Source organism: Lissotriton helveticus, chromosome 10 (assembly GCF_964261635.1).
Source record: "Lissotriton helveticus chromosome 10, aLisHel1.1, whole genome shotgun sequence".
NCBI classification, from domain to species: domain Eukaryota; kingdom Metazoa; phylum Chordata; class Amphibia; order Caudata; family Salamandridae; genus Lissotriton; species Lissotriton helveticus.
In genome coordinates this window covers 1,112,472,731-1,112,488,048 of record NC_136071.1, presented here as the reverse complement: position 1 = coordinate 1,112,488,048, position 15,318 = coordinate 1,112,472,731, and the positions used below count along the sequence as shown (strand labels likewise).

At 44.6% G+C, this 15,318-nt stretch overlaps 1 protein-coding gene across 1 annotated transcript in view; it reads left to right on the top strand.

The window, feature by feature from the left end:
- NEK11 (NIMA related kinase 11) overlaps window positions 1-15,318 on the top strand; it is a 968,483-nt gene that overhangs the window by 620,768 nt on the left and 332,397 nt on the right. Inside the window, exon 10 of the mRNA XM_078663876.1 lies at window positions 7,116-7,209. Within this exon, the coding sequence (XP_078520002.1) occupies window positions 7,116-7,209 (94 nt within the window). The remainder of the gene's footprint in view (window positions 1-7,115; window positions 7,210-15,318) is intronic.

Sequence of the window (15,318 nt, the reverse complement as noted above, 5' to 3'; positions counted from 1 at the left end):
TCACTATTGATAATAATATACTGAATATTAATAATAATCACATTATTCATTATATTGCCATTATGGTTACTCCCATCGTTGGTATATTGTTCCATGATTTTTGATATTATCATTATTATTTATTCAGTGATTATTAATATCATTATTATTATTACTATTCGGATGTATGACGTTACAACGCAGCCTATTACAACGCCTGCCTTTACAACGCGGTTTTTACATCGCAAACCTTTACAACGCATAGCGCTTAGAGGTGCTGGATAGTGGTAAGTATAATTTTCTATTCCAACTCCAGTCCCCGTGGACACTAGGGAAGGTGTTGGATAGAAAAATAAACGTATTCCCTATCCTAGAGCGCCCCCCAGCGCAATGCGTTGTAATGGTTTGCGTTGTAATGACCGCGTTGTAATGGTAGTGCGTTGTAATAGATTCGTTGTAAAGGTTGTTCACCTTACTATTCATATTCTTATTATTGTTGTTATTATTATTATCATTCGACACTTGCCTAAAGGGTGAAATATGGATTATACAATTGCTATGTACTTGGTAATTAGAAAAGAGAGCAAGGAAGAACAAAGGCTTGACCCTGCAAGATAGAAAAAGAATGCGCTGAAAGGTGGACCTCCGTCCTGGAGGACAAAGAACACAGTTCTAGAGGACTGTAAATTTCAAAGTCAATTCATAGACCTTAAGGAAAGTTTAGGAACTTTGCTTAAGTAGCTATCAATCAATGTGCGAATTTGAAGGGAAACGTAATCTGTCTCTGGTTTACATATAATTCTTTCTGACCCTCATTACAGTTTGCATTGCCAGAAAACTTAACGTCTTTAGCTGCTAATTTTACAATCACTAACAAGAATGGGCTAAGAAAAGTGAGAGAGAATGTAAAGAAAGGAGATGATAGGGATTAATTGGGAGTGAAAGGTAAGTATTTCCTCCTGGCTTCCCAGTGTGCTTGCAAGTACTTATTGTTCATAGTACTAACTGAAAGTTATGCAGCTGGAATGTGGCCGGGTTGCAAGGTCTCCTTGCATCTGAGAGTTTTGATGTTTATGTTTTCAAGAAACTTAGGGCCTCATTATGATGTCGGGCAGAAACTTTCCACTGAACACCATCTACAATTAGGAACCGACCGACTCATGGTCGGGTGGTCCACCCAACCGCCTACAATGCGACCGAACACTGTTCGGTCGGAGTCCCATTGTTTCCTATGGGAGCCTGTGTTCCACCCAACTACTCGCTATAACACAGGCTCTTATGGGGAAATGGGGTGTGTGAGGAAATCCCTGCACGCTGTCGTGGGCACCCTATTGTGCCTGCCACACAGTGCAGCATTTTACAGGGGGGTCCCTTAGATACCCTCTGTGCCCCAACCAGAGGCTGCAGGATGAAGGGGGCGCTGCTAGGGGCCCCCAAAGTCACTCTCCGATAGCCTTTTTGTGTTGGACAGGTTGACCCGGAAAGGCTGTTGGAAATCGACATCGTAATCGGTCTGTCGGAAACGCTGTCCATAGTGGTGCATAATGCGATTCCGACCGACACGGATTCTCCAAGAGCCAGTCAGAACCGTTTCGGATGACCGGGCAGTGTACTTTCCAACCGCAAACATCGTAATCGGTCAGGCGGAATGTAAACCAACCGAATCTGTCAGCATAGTTCCGACACAGTCTAGGTAATTCCGACTGTCAGGAGGAGGCTTTCCACTCAACATCGTAATGAGGCCCTTGGTTTGTAAGGACTTTGATTTAGATACATATGTGTTATATTGTTGTCCTGCTTTCCATTAGTTTGAGGCCAAGCAATGGGGACGGGAGTAACTATTCTACTAAGATCCTCCTTTAAAAGGCAGGACACGCAGTTTGCAGCTACCTTACCATATGCTATGGCTGTTTATTGTTAGTATATAGGATCAGATGATAGCTTGCATAAAAGTGTACTTTGTAATGTTTATTTTGGTTCTACTATTAATTTTGTGCTTTCTCTATATAACTATCAGTGGTTCAATTCTCAAATTCTTTTTTCATTCCTTTTTCATTGTAGCAGGAGATTTTAACATGAGAATTACATTTCCATCTTATAGGAAAGCGTTTTTTTTTAATTAGACTCCTTCCGGACTCTCATTTCACCCTCCCTTCTAAATAGTAAGTGTGATAATCGTTCTATGGACTCATTAACTTGGAGTTAAACGTGGCTCTAATCAATGGAAGATTTGGTAATTTGGAATCTTGTCATTTTACTTTGAAAAGAGGTTCATAAATAACATTGATAGATTATATTTGTATTCAATATTATTGGTCTAAATGAATCACAAAGTTTGAAACTAGGCCCAGTTCCTGGAGTGATCACTCTTAGCTTTATGTCACTCTCAATTTAAATAAAGATGACATGAGGGACACTATTGAATCCCCTTTTGTATTAAGATGCAGATTGGATGGTATATATCATCCAATTGGAGCGATAACTTAGGTGATGACATAAATTGGTTGCAACAAATCTTAGAGGTGCTCCCTCTTAGTATATATATAACTTTTTTTAAAGACCTATTGAGTTATTTAAGAGATATTTTTCCGATTAGATCAAATGTGGTAAATGGTCTCACCAATCTTCAAATATACTTCCATTCCTCAGAAAAGGAAATTCATTAAAAACAAGCAGGTGGCAACGTTTTGGTTCTCACTTCACTCAGCAGTGAATCAAGGCGATAGGCGTACATTTTGGTACCTGATAGCGAAAGGTAAGGATAGTGTAAAAAAAAGCCTACCCTGATTGAAATGATTGACCAAGTTACACGAGGCTCCTATTTTAATAAAGAATATGCCCCAACAGATATAACTCCTCCACATCTGAGACTACTATCACCTTCTCTTAATTTAAAATAGTTGGAGTTCAAACAGAAGGAGATTGTGAATACAGTCCTAGAATTTCATCACAGTTTTTACCAGTTGAACAATATGGATTTTGTACAACCTGTTCTCCAGTAGATAATATTCTGTGTCTGACCATGGAGAGGGAGAAATATATGAAAGTTCTGAAAATGAAGGTTTATGTGGCATTTGTTGACTTTAGTAAAGTCACTGACTCTGTAGATAGGTTTATGGCACAAACGTTTTAAATGAGTTATTCCAAGTGAACTGCTGCGTCTGTTGATGAACCTTCACTCTGAAAATTGTTTAGAAGTCCTACTGGGTAATGGGAAATAATATACTGATAAAATGTGGGTTAATAACATCTTAAAATAAGTCTGTATATATTAGCCCTGTTGTTATTTTCTCTATACCTGTCTGATTTTCACACTTTATTCAAAAAAAGTCATCACTCATCAGGCAAAAATAGGGTCCTAGGAAATATCAACTTTGTTTTATGCGGATGACTGAACATTAATAGCCCTAAATTTGATAGGCCTGCAGAAACAAATCAACATTTTAGCCTCATTTGCACTTGCCCTTAACCTCACAGTTAATGAGATGAAAACAAAAATTATGATATTGGGAGCTAGAGGTATTAAATCACCTTGGCCCCTGTACTATAATGGTAAAATATTAGAGGTAGTAAAAGATTATACATACCTGGGAGTGAATATTACAATCTGTCTTGGGTTCTTCATGATAAACTATAGTTCTCTAAAAATGAAGTCTATAGGTTTTGGTCTACTGCAGTTTTTTTTAAGTAATGCCCAAAGTAAAAGATTTACAACCCCTTTGAAATGTTTATGTAGCAAAAATACCTCAGTTTGTACATTATGCTGTTGGCGCTAGTTCAATGTTTTCCCTTAATAATGTACCCCGTATTGCATCTGAACTCTGGAAACACTGTCTTGGCTCCAGCTCTCTTGAAATGATGCGCCTTGAGCTAGGTTTAACTGGGATAATTTCTAGGCCTACTGTCAGATTATTTGTTATGTTTTAACATCTGTTTAGTAGTCCTGAACATTTTACAAAAAAAGGTCTTGTGGCGAGAATGTTTAGGTAATAGTAATGGGATTTGGGCAATTACTAACATAGATTTCCCCTGCTTGAAGCAGATGGAACAATATGCTGAAGTTTCGATTAAAAAAAGTTTTCGGGATGATCAGCATTATTGTTTGCAGATAAAAAGACTGCAACTGAATTATTTATTTGCAAGTTGTGGCTTGATGCAATTTTACTTGAAGGCCAACAAGTGTCCAAATGTACAAAGACTATTTAGGAAGTTTGGCCGGATTCTTATTGCGTAAAATGTATGGATTAAAAGGGAGGACAACTACTTTCATCTTAGTTGTCAATATTGCGGTGCTGAGAAAAGGGATATGATTCGTGTTTTATTTTTCTGCCGCAGTCTTTTATATTTCAAACAAAATGTACTTGTCCCATCATTTAAAGTATTCACCAGAAACGCACGAGGAAGCACTTTACTTATTGTTAAACCCACCAACTGTGAATATGTTATTGCTTTATGAATTTCTTTAGGTTCTTTCTTAAATTGTAAAGAGTTTTTAAATAATTTTATATTGCTGTCATTAACTACTGGTTATTGGTTAATGCATAACTACGGTCAAGGGGACCTACTTTACAACAACTCGTACACGTCATGTGGACCCTGAACTTTGTCATAAGACAGCGCACACTAACAACAGAGAGATGTGACTGATCTAAGGCTTTGTTGGTGGCCTAGTGAGAGAAACCAGACCCTTTAGCTGGATAATCACTGTCCTTGCAACTGTGAATCATGGCATCTCCCATACAATTGCATTTGATGGCAAGCAAGGAATGGGCAAGATGTATACCGCAGAAACAGAAGGCAGAGGACTTGATTACATTGCTGTTATCCGCATTGTGGTTCAACTCTCATGGTATGTTGAAAGGGCTAGAATGGACCATGACCATGTAGTTCTGAGGACATCTGAGGCAGCATATTCTGCATTTAATGTTGTGCTTCATCCCTATTCCTTTCCCCATGTTTATGTCACAGCAAACTTTGTGTGAAGGTATTGCTACATACTAAGGGGCATATTTACAATAAGTGGCGCATCCCTGCATATCAGCAGGGATGCGCCACTTATTGTGAGCCATGCCTCCGCCACCATTGATGTGCCGCATTTACAATGCGGCGCACCATGGGGCAAAAATGTCACAGATGCATGACGCATCTGTGCCGTTAAGGCGGCGCATTGGTGAAGTTGCGTCGCAAGCGCGACGCAGCTCCAGCAATGCTTGGGGGTGCCCTATCTTGTTAATGCTGCGTCAATCCATATGCCTACTTCAAGCAGGCACATGGTTTTGACGCAGCATGGGCCCCAAAGTGACTGAGTGAAATCTTGTAGATTTCACTCAGCCACTTTTAGGAGGCGTTCCTGCGCCGGAACGCCCCCCTCTGCGCAGGAACACCTCCTTCTAGTGCAGGGCTTTACAACATGACGCATCTCCCAGATGCATCATGTTGTAAATACCCCGCACCATGGCGCATCTTTTGCGCCACTGCTGCGTCACAAAAGCGACGCAGCGGTGGCGTGAAAGAGACACAAGGGGCTTGTAAATCTGCCCCTAAATATCTAACTGTGCTCCTGTTATGTATTAAAATGATTTCATATTTTTGTGGTCTCCCATAAATAGTACATGCACGTCGGCAGTGTTTTGTTGTTTCCACCAAACAACGAAACACTGCCGACGTGCATGTACTATTTATGGGCGATTCCCCTGACGCAGTGCCCAGGGTGGCACGAACTGCATTGGGAACGTCACCCATAATTGGAATGTAATCAATAATAATATGTGATTAACAACATATACAGAAGAACATATTCATGTACTGAATAAACATGATTATTGTTTAAGAAGATTTGTCTGGAATATGTTTTCTTGGACACAGTAGTGAAAACACGTCAATCGCAGTTGCGAATAATAAAGCAGCGCCCAGAGGGTCGCCCTCTAAGATTAGAGGCCGTATTTATGGATTCCTAGGAGACACTTCACGGTCAAGAGAGTGAAACCTCCGAGGCACGCAACAAAACTTCAAACGAAGTTCATAGCTTGTGCGCAATCCAATCCATTCACAACCCCAGATTTACCAACACTGCTAGACCAGGGAATGCATCAGAATTGTACGCCTCCCCACCAGAGGTACATCAAAGAGAATCATCTTTATTTCTCCTTGCTGTTTCCTCTTTCTAAGTGTGCTGAATTCTGCAACACTCTAAGAAAGAGGATAATGCCTCTAAGGATTGTTTTTGTGCTGTAGGGTGGCCCCTCCTGCACAAAGACAGTCCTGCCTAAAACGCGGTTACCCTTGCACCATGAAGCAAGGGTGCCTGCGTTGGCGTAAGGCAGCAGTTTGTGGACCAGCGCAGGCAGAGAGCAGGAATGCTTCATATAATGCTAAATATAGTGCATTCCAACCCTCTCCCGTTCACGCAGCTCAGCACAGCAAGGTGGCTTGGCTGTGTTGCGTTGCGTGAAATATTGATAAATAGGAGCCCTTGTGTTTCATTTGAGCTGGTGGGGGCAACCGGCACTCATTTTTGGGCACAGACACACTTAATTTCTTAATTAAGCACTGCCAATGAATAGTAATCAAAAAGATGGTGAGGCGGGCATCAGTGACGGGTCACGTACAGACAGTAGGGATGAGTTTCACTTGTGTGCAATTAATGATTAATGAATTCTGTGACACCTGTGATTCCTGCTTTGAAAAATAATTTAGGGCATCATTTAGAAGTTGGCGGAGGGAAACCTCTGTCACAAACGTGACGGATATCCCGTCTGTCGTATTACAATCCCCATAGGATAGAATGTGATCGTACTACAGCTGACGGGATGTAGGTCACATATGTGATGGCATGTTCCCCTCCGTCAACTTCTAAATCAGGCCCATAGCCTTTGTGGCTAGTGTCATAGCAGTACCTGTGGCACATTGGATGTGTTCGTTAACAAGTACCAACTCTACCTAAACACTTTACAACCATAAAACACATTATTATAATGCTACTATTTTTAGCAAGTATAATAAAAAATAGACACCATAATTCCGAAAGGTCAAGAAGATCTCACAAGAACTGAAAAATAACAAAGATATTTGAAGATCAACAGCTTTGTTGCTAAACTGAAGATACTGAATGTAGTATGGATTATTTGTGTCTGCAGGCAACTGGCAGAGGAAAAATTCCAGGAAAATCAGAAGAGGAAACAAGATCTCAAATCCAAGAACCTTCAGTTGCAGACCATAGACATCCTTCATGTGAGTACGCTTTACAGATACTAGGGGAACGTGCAAAGGGGCATATGGATTAACCGCTTCAGCGCGGCGCGAATTTTCGTGCTGTGCTGAGCGTTCTAAGAAACGGGTGTGGTCGTGACGGAACGGTTCCGTCATGAGCACAGCTCAACCGTCGCTCATGACGGAACCGTTCCGTCATGAGCATCGAAGGGGTTAACTGTCAGATTCATTGCACCTTATCATCACACTCATTTCTACGCAATTTCTCAAAAAGGTTTTTGAACATTTTAAAATTCAGAAATTAATGTATAACAGTCGTGCTACAAACCCACCTATCTTCCAACAATTTTCAAATAGATGTTTATCAATGCACAAGCAAAGTTTTAAATTCCTCACAACATCATCACTCTAATAACTCTCTTTTTAACTGACACACGTGGATGCATTTTTGGGATACGTCAGGATTTAAAAGGTAGGTCAAATGTGAAGCATGAAATTTGGCAAGCGAAGATCTGGTAGGCGTCCTCCTCAAGGTCTGAAAACTTTTACTTACATTGTATGACTATCTACCTGAAGCAGTAAAACTTTGTACACCTTGGTTCTGGCAGCCCAGAATGAAGGTCAATCGTGTGATCACATTGTGGTAGATGTTGACATCACAGTAATCACATCATGATTTCCTGTTCATAATACCTCATACCTTCACTTCACACCTTAGATGGTATAGAAGCAAAAATATACACCAATTTTTGACACCCTAACATGGTAGTTTACCCCAAAAAAACTGTTTCAACTCTGCCACTTCAGTTGTTCAACAGAGATTTTTCCCCACCCTAGATTCTAGGGGACAGATTTACTAAGGTTTTGTGTTGGGGTTGCATCACTTTTATGGTGCAACCTCGACGCAAAATCCTTTTTGGCCTTGAGTGGCTTTGCGGGGTTTAGTAAAGACAAATTAACACAAGGCAGCGCATATCGCAGCCTTGCGTTACTTCGCGTTGAGAAGGCATTACCTGGGGGGAGCCTGGGTGTTCCCATGCATCCACCCATGTATTTTGGTTCATTCCCAGTTTTAAAAAGATTTCTAAACCAGGTACTGCATGAAAAACTTGTGCCCAGGTGTAACTAGGAGAAATATCTTTATTTTTCCTTGTTGCTTCCTCTTCCAGTGTGTTTAGCATCACACATTGAAAGAGGAATATGCCTTTCAGGATTGTTTTTGTGCAGGAAAATGTTCCTTCCTGCACAAAAACAGTCCTGGCTGTAACGCAGGCCCCTTGCACCATGGCGCATGTGGCCAGCGCAGGTGCTAGGCAGCACACAGTGCACAGTGCTAGGAGATAGCAGAAATGCATCATTTCTTAACGGATATGACACATTTCTTTTTTCTGTTTCACGCAAACCAGTAACTTTGCATCCTGTGCCGAGTGACAAAATCGTTACTCTGCCCCAGGTGTTTGTACTTCACATAAACTGAATTGCAGGAAATGCTTATTGCAAAATAGCTTTTTTCCTGCATAATTTAGGAGTTACAGTTTTCTTATTGGTCAAATTTTTTTGGGGTGCTTATGTCACCATTTACCATGGTTTGCTTGACATTTACTTCTGAGCACTCTACTGACCCCTGTATATCTCGATCTAACATAAAGAAGTATTTCCCATAGAATAGACTGCAAACTCCTTACCTTTTGGCATCGGCTGCGAACCACTCCAGCACTAGAACCCTATCGGAAGGGCTTAAGAGACCTTATGGTTTCCCAGTGCACCGAGAAAATCCCCTGGTTCTGAGCCTTATAGGTACTACTTCAGAAATTCGGGTTAAAAACCTATTGGTCCTTGCCTGAGATAATGAGTACGGTCCCACGAGATAGGATCAATGGGTACTATTGGTAGTTTGTAGCCGTTGAAATTGTGACAAAGATCATTAGCTTTTATAGACTCAAAACCATGTGCGCAGTACGAACCGCCATCGATAAAAATTGTTGACACTCAAGCACACAAGTTGTACCTCCAATTTAGATACAGAACCCTACCCATTAAAGCGTTTCGCAGTAAATGGCAATAAAAGGGTGAAGTCGATGACCGGTGCCCAGTATGCAATGGAAGGCCCAGAATTATTGACACATATAATATTTTTTGCTCTGCTACCACAACCTTTGTGTTATGTGGATTGTGCCCCTTTGCAGAAATCTGGGTACTTGAAGGTATTAGGAGGGTTTTAGAATCCTTCGCATCGACGCAAGCAGAGGAGTAGTTTTTCGGTATGGCTTAACACCTAATGGCATTATGGATAACGCAGACCAAGAGTATAAAGGTTTTTTGTATTAATTTTCAAGATGTGACACATCCAAAGAGGTAAAAGATGTTTTATTTCGTAAAGTACATGACCACTAAACCCTAAGAGCAGCGGTAACTTTCCCAACTGTCACTGCTTCACTCGTCAGCTCAGTCCAACTGATGATCACTCACAACCCACCCCTCATGACACCCACAACCTTCCGCAGTGCTACTTCATCAATTTCCAACCGTAGTGACATGGTCAACCTTCCAGACACACAGCTGCAATGAAGATTAAGTAAAACATAGCATAGTGTTTAAATGCAGGTGGGATATTGTTTATCTGAATTGTGTGTATGTTTTCTAATCCATACATGCCAACCCTCGCAATTCAGGGCCGGATTCTGATGCGGTTAGGAAGGCCTCCTAATGGCATTCGCTCTGTCCAAATCGGATCGGGATCATGTCTTTCAGACCAACTGAGTCGATGTGAGTTAGGCGTTAGGAATATCCCGATCCGAACCCAACAGCATTTGGAATGACCGAGCCATATGGAGCAGAATTGTACATCTCTACGGGCTGCGTTTCTCAATAACTAAGTAGGATGCTGGATTTGGACAGCCTTTCCGAATCGTGCCATCTGATTCGGATCTGCAGTCGGAATCAGACTTTGGGGGCCTGTAGTGGGCCCCCTTGCACCCTGAGCCTTCCCAATCTGGCCCGTGGGGTCCCATGGCCCCCCCTTACCAGTCATGTACAGTGTGGCAGGCACCAGGGGGTGCCCACCACACAGTGCCCAATTTTCCCCAGCCACCCCTCTCTTCAATGGGAGCCAATGCATTTAGTTGGAACAAAGGCTCCCATTGAAATCAATGGGAGTCCGGGGGGCGTGGCTTGGATGGCAAGGAGGCAGCAGACCTAAGTCCGGAGCTCCCGACCCCCAAGTCAAACGAACGGCGAGCAGGAGAAGAGAAACGCAAGGAAACGTGACAACGGTCACAAGGAGAGGTGCATGAACACAAGGGGCACCGCCAGAAGTGTTCAAGTCGGGCCACATCCACTGAAGAGGCGAAGAAAGGAGAAAGGAAAGCGGGCTGAAAAAAATAGGAAGGGGGAAGCGCAAGATGGCGGAGAGATCCTAGAGAGGAAAGACCCGAGACGCAAGACCACCAAAAGCCACCAAGTAAGAGCGCCCGAAGATCGACAGCGCAGAAGCCCAAGCCCCCGCGAAATAAAAAATAAAAAAAATATCCCCCCCCGGCGTTACCCCATATGCAAGGTATCGAGCGACTCTAACTTCCAAGACGAAGAAGACAACACACGGAAGGCAGCCATCTTGGGAGAGGAGCGAAGCTAGGGGCGGCCATCTTAGTAAAACAAGACAAAGGCGGGCTTTCACAACCGAGCGAAATACCGAACCACTCAGAAACTGCTACGGAGGACGTTTGTGAAAGAAAGCAGAGCTGCGGGTCGAGGAACGAGGTGGGAAGCGCAAGAGGTCCTAGAGAGAGCGGAAACCGAAGAATGCAAATCATCACCGGAACCCAAGTAAGAGCGCCCTAAGCAAGAAACACCCCCGCCAGCGATAGACAAGCCGCCGATGTACAGCAGAAACCAACCCTAACCTAACTAAGACGAACAAACGAGTACACGGCATCCACCATGGGGAGGCACAGAAGCAGGGAGGCGGCCATCTTGGGGAAGGCACAGAAGCAGGCGCGCGGCCATCTTGGGGGAGCAGCGGCACGGCGCGGAAGCGACGGACCTCCATGAGCAGAGACAGCAGCAGCGCACAACCAGCCCAGCGCGAAGCAGCTGGCTAGAACTAGCCCACACCCACGCACCCTCCGAGCTTACCCCCGAAGCGAGTAAGCGGATAACGTGGCGCAAACACATTCCCCCTGCGAGACGGCGGCCATCTTAAACAGTGGACAGCAGCAAGCAGGCAGTAGTCTGGAACAACAGCTGACACGAAGCAAGGTGCAAACAATAAACTGCCAAACAGACGCACGCCAAGAGAAGTAAATCAACCGATAAGGCGCAGAGGGCAAAGCGCAGTCACGCCGTAAGCGCAAAAAGCAGCAGACCGAACCGAGGCAGGGCAGAAGGAACTGCGGAGGCCCGCTTACCATATAATCACAAGCTAAGAGTTAGGCTGGCACCCCCAGCAAGCGGAACAACGCGCTCAAGAGCAGCTAACTAGTCGATAGCCCCAGCAGAAGCAACAAAGCGGCAAGAAGCGGAGACTGAAAGAGTGCAAAGAAGGCAAGACGCCAGGGGGGGGGATACCGCAAGAGGCTGGCGGAGTCCAGGACCAAAACTAGAGAGGTCAAGTGGCCACCCAGGTTCAGGGACAGCTCCCTAACAGCAACAAACATCCTAAGCAACAAAGAAGAAAAGGGACCAAAAAGGGTCGCCACAAAACAACAACTAACAGAAGGGAGACCCCAGACGCACCAGGTCAGAAGAGGTTTCGACGCCATGGCAGGGAGAGATGGTAAACAAGTCACAAACGACCAGAAAAAGAGCAAGAACGACACCCTTGCCTCACCAGCCAAGGAGCGTGGCGGCCAAGGCGACGAAACTATCACACTTGACACACTTCTGAGGAAGATAACGGAAGGAAACGATCTAGCAAAGGCCACAAAAAAGACAGTGGACAGTATCCAGATGGAACTGATAGCAATCAGAGCGGAGCAAAGCAAGGCCAACGGCAGAATTGATGAGGCGGAGAAAAGGATAAGCCAGCTGGAAGACCGCGCTAATGTGACCCACAAGGACCTGGGCTTGGTGATAAAGAGAACCACAGCATTACAAAGAACCATGGCGGAGCAAGAGGACAGAAGCCGCAAAGGAAATATATGACTCTTGGGAGTGCCCGAAGAGGAAGAAGACACACCAGGGGCATGCGCCCTAATGCTGGAAACCATAATCCCCAAACTTACTGGTCTCAACTTTGACAGGCCGCTCGAAATCGTCAAAGCCTACCGCATACCAGCCAAGAAACAAGTGAATAGTAACGCTCCCAGACCAATAATATGCAAGCCGTTAAGAGACAATCACACAGACGCAATCTTCACTGTGGCCAGGAAAGGCCGCCCAATGTTGATAAACGGGAAGAGGGTAACAATCACCAAGATTTTTCCAGGCTAACAGTTGAAGTGAGGAAAGGCTTCCTAGCCCTGAGAGAGCATCTGCGAAAAAAAAACATTACCTTCACCTTTGCAGGCCCTTCCAAAATGAGAATAACGGACAGGCACGGAAACAGAATCTTTGATGACCCCAACGACCTACAAAGGTACCTGCAAGGCCCGGCTCCAGAAGAAATGGAGCTACCAAGCCCAGGAGCAAAGCGAAGAGCATCCTCAGACGAAACCAACGGAGAGGAGGAATGATGAAGGCGCGGAACGTACACTTATGGAACTCGAACTTAAACAAACTTATCTACCTCAGACAAACGCACACACAATCAACCGCAACTACCTCAACATCGCCGCCGACAACTACGGGAAGGAAGGAGAGGGGGGAACGACAACAGCCATATCCTTTTTTTTGTTTAATTCCTTGCTCTTTCCCTCCTCTCTAGGCGGACTTTTTCTGGCGTATGCACCAACTCAGCAATAGAAACTATGCAAGGACTTGGGGGCGGGGGGGGAGTGTGAGGACCCTTGCTGTCGCACACCCGGTTTTCTACTGGCGGAGGGAGGGGGGGGGAGGGAGGGGGGCGGACAGAGGGGGAGGGCGGGACAGGTGGACAGGACGGCAGATGAGACAGCAGGCATTTGTGTAACAAAAATGTCCCTTTTCCTTTCTCTTTTTTCCTTTTTCCTCTCTCACTATATCTTTTCCTCACCTTTCATCCCATACCGTACATTCCAAGCCCCGGGGGGGGGGGGAGGGGTCACAAGGTACACCACGGAACATGGACATACAGGCCAGCACCAAAACGTAAGGAAAACAGAAACACCAGCGATAGCACTGCACCACCATGACAGACTCAACAAGGGCTAGCCTAACCACGAACCTGAAGGTGGTATCCATGAACGTTAAAGGCCTGAACCATCCGATCAAACGCAGGAAAATATTAGAGCATCTGGCCAAACTAAAGGGCGACATTTACACACTGCAAGAGACCAAACTCTCAGAGGAAGAAGCAAAGCTACTCAAAGCAAGATGGATAGGGGACGTACTCTGCTCGCCGGCAAAAGGGAAGAAACGTGGAGTAATAACCATCCTGAGCAAGAGGGCCAACCTAACCATACAAAAGACAAACGTAGACGAAGACGGACGCATGCTAATAACAAGCATCCAGAAAGGTAGCGACCGAATACACGTAGCCAACATCTACGGACCAAACTCTGAAGATAAACAATTCTGGCAGGAAGTGGACAGCAAACTATCCGACTTACCGCAAGAAGACCTCCTGCTTGTAGCAGGAGACATGAACAAGACGATGGATCAGGCCACAGACAGGCACCCAAACAGACCAAGCCATGACTCCCACAACAACAACACCCTGAAAGACCTGTGCATCAAACATCACCTAGCAGACCCATGGAGGCTACAGCACCCAATGGCGGCGAGTACACTTTCTACTCGCACCCACACAATTCCTACAGTAGGATTGACTACATACTGATGTCCAACATCCACACGCACCTAATAGAGGAAACGGAGATAGCTCCAATAACCATCTCAGACCACGCGCACATATCACTCCGCCTGAGCGGGAAACACAACGAAAACCCAACGAGAAGATGGAGACTAAACGACGACATCCTGCAGAACAGGGAAAACTTGAAAGAAATCGAAGAAGCAATAAAAGACTACCTCAAACACAATGACAATGGCGAAGTAGGGAAGAGCACCATTTGGGACGCCCTCAAAGCAACACTAAGAGGTAAATTGATCAACATCAAATCAAGGATGAACAGAAGCAGGAACAAAAAAATCTCCGAAATAGAGGAGGAGATAAAAGCACTGGAGAGAGGTCATTGCGCAAACATAACAGACAAGAACACACTCACCTTGCTCACAAAGAAGAAATACGAACTGAACAAGATTTTGAGCGAAAGAGCAGGCTCCTGGCTGACAAAATTCAAATCTGTGAACTTGTGTGCAGCCAACAAAGCAGGGAAACAGCTGGCATCCTACCTAAAAGCAAAACAAAGGCAACATATAATCGCAGCGATAACAGACAAAACCAACAAGTCCCAAACAACGAACAAAGGAATACTAGAAGTCTTCAGACAGTCCTACCAAGAACTTTATTCCGAGGATAAGAACCTGAGCAAAGACGGAGGAATCACTCTTCTCAATGACACCAATCTGCCAGAACTCAAAGAGGAGGAGAGGGTGTCGCTCGAAGCCGATATAACAGAAAAAGAAATTGAAGCAGCAATCAGCCAGCTAAAACAGAACAAAGCGCTAGGACCAGATGGATACTCCACCATGTTCTACAAAACCTTCGGCCACCACATAAAAACGCTACTGGCAGAAACATACTCGGCCTGCATACAGAACGGCAAGATGACGGAGTCCATGAGCGAAGCTAACATCACAATAATCCCCAAGGAGGGGAAAGACCCACAGTACCCGCTGAACTACAGACCCATCTCGCTAATAAACGTCGACTGCAAAATCTACGCAAAGATACTGGCCAATAGACTAAACAAAGTCCTACCAGACATCATCCACAGCTCACAAGTGGGGTACATCAAAAGCAGGCTATCGCAAGATAACACAAGGCTATTATGCCATCTAATCAATCACACAACACAAAGCAGCGAACAGGCAGTCATGATAGCGCTAGACGCAGAGAAAGCCTTCGACAGAGTCTCGTGGCCGTTCCTA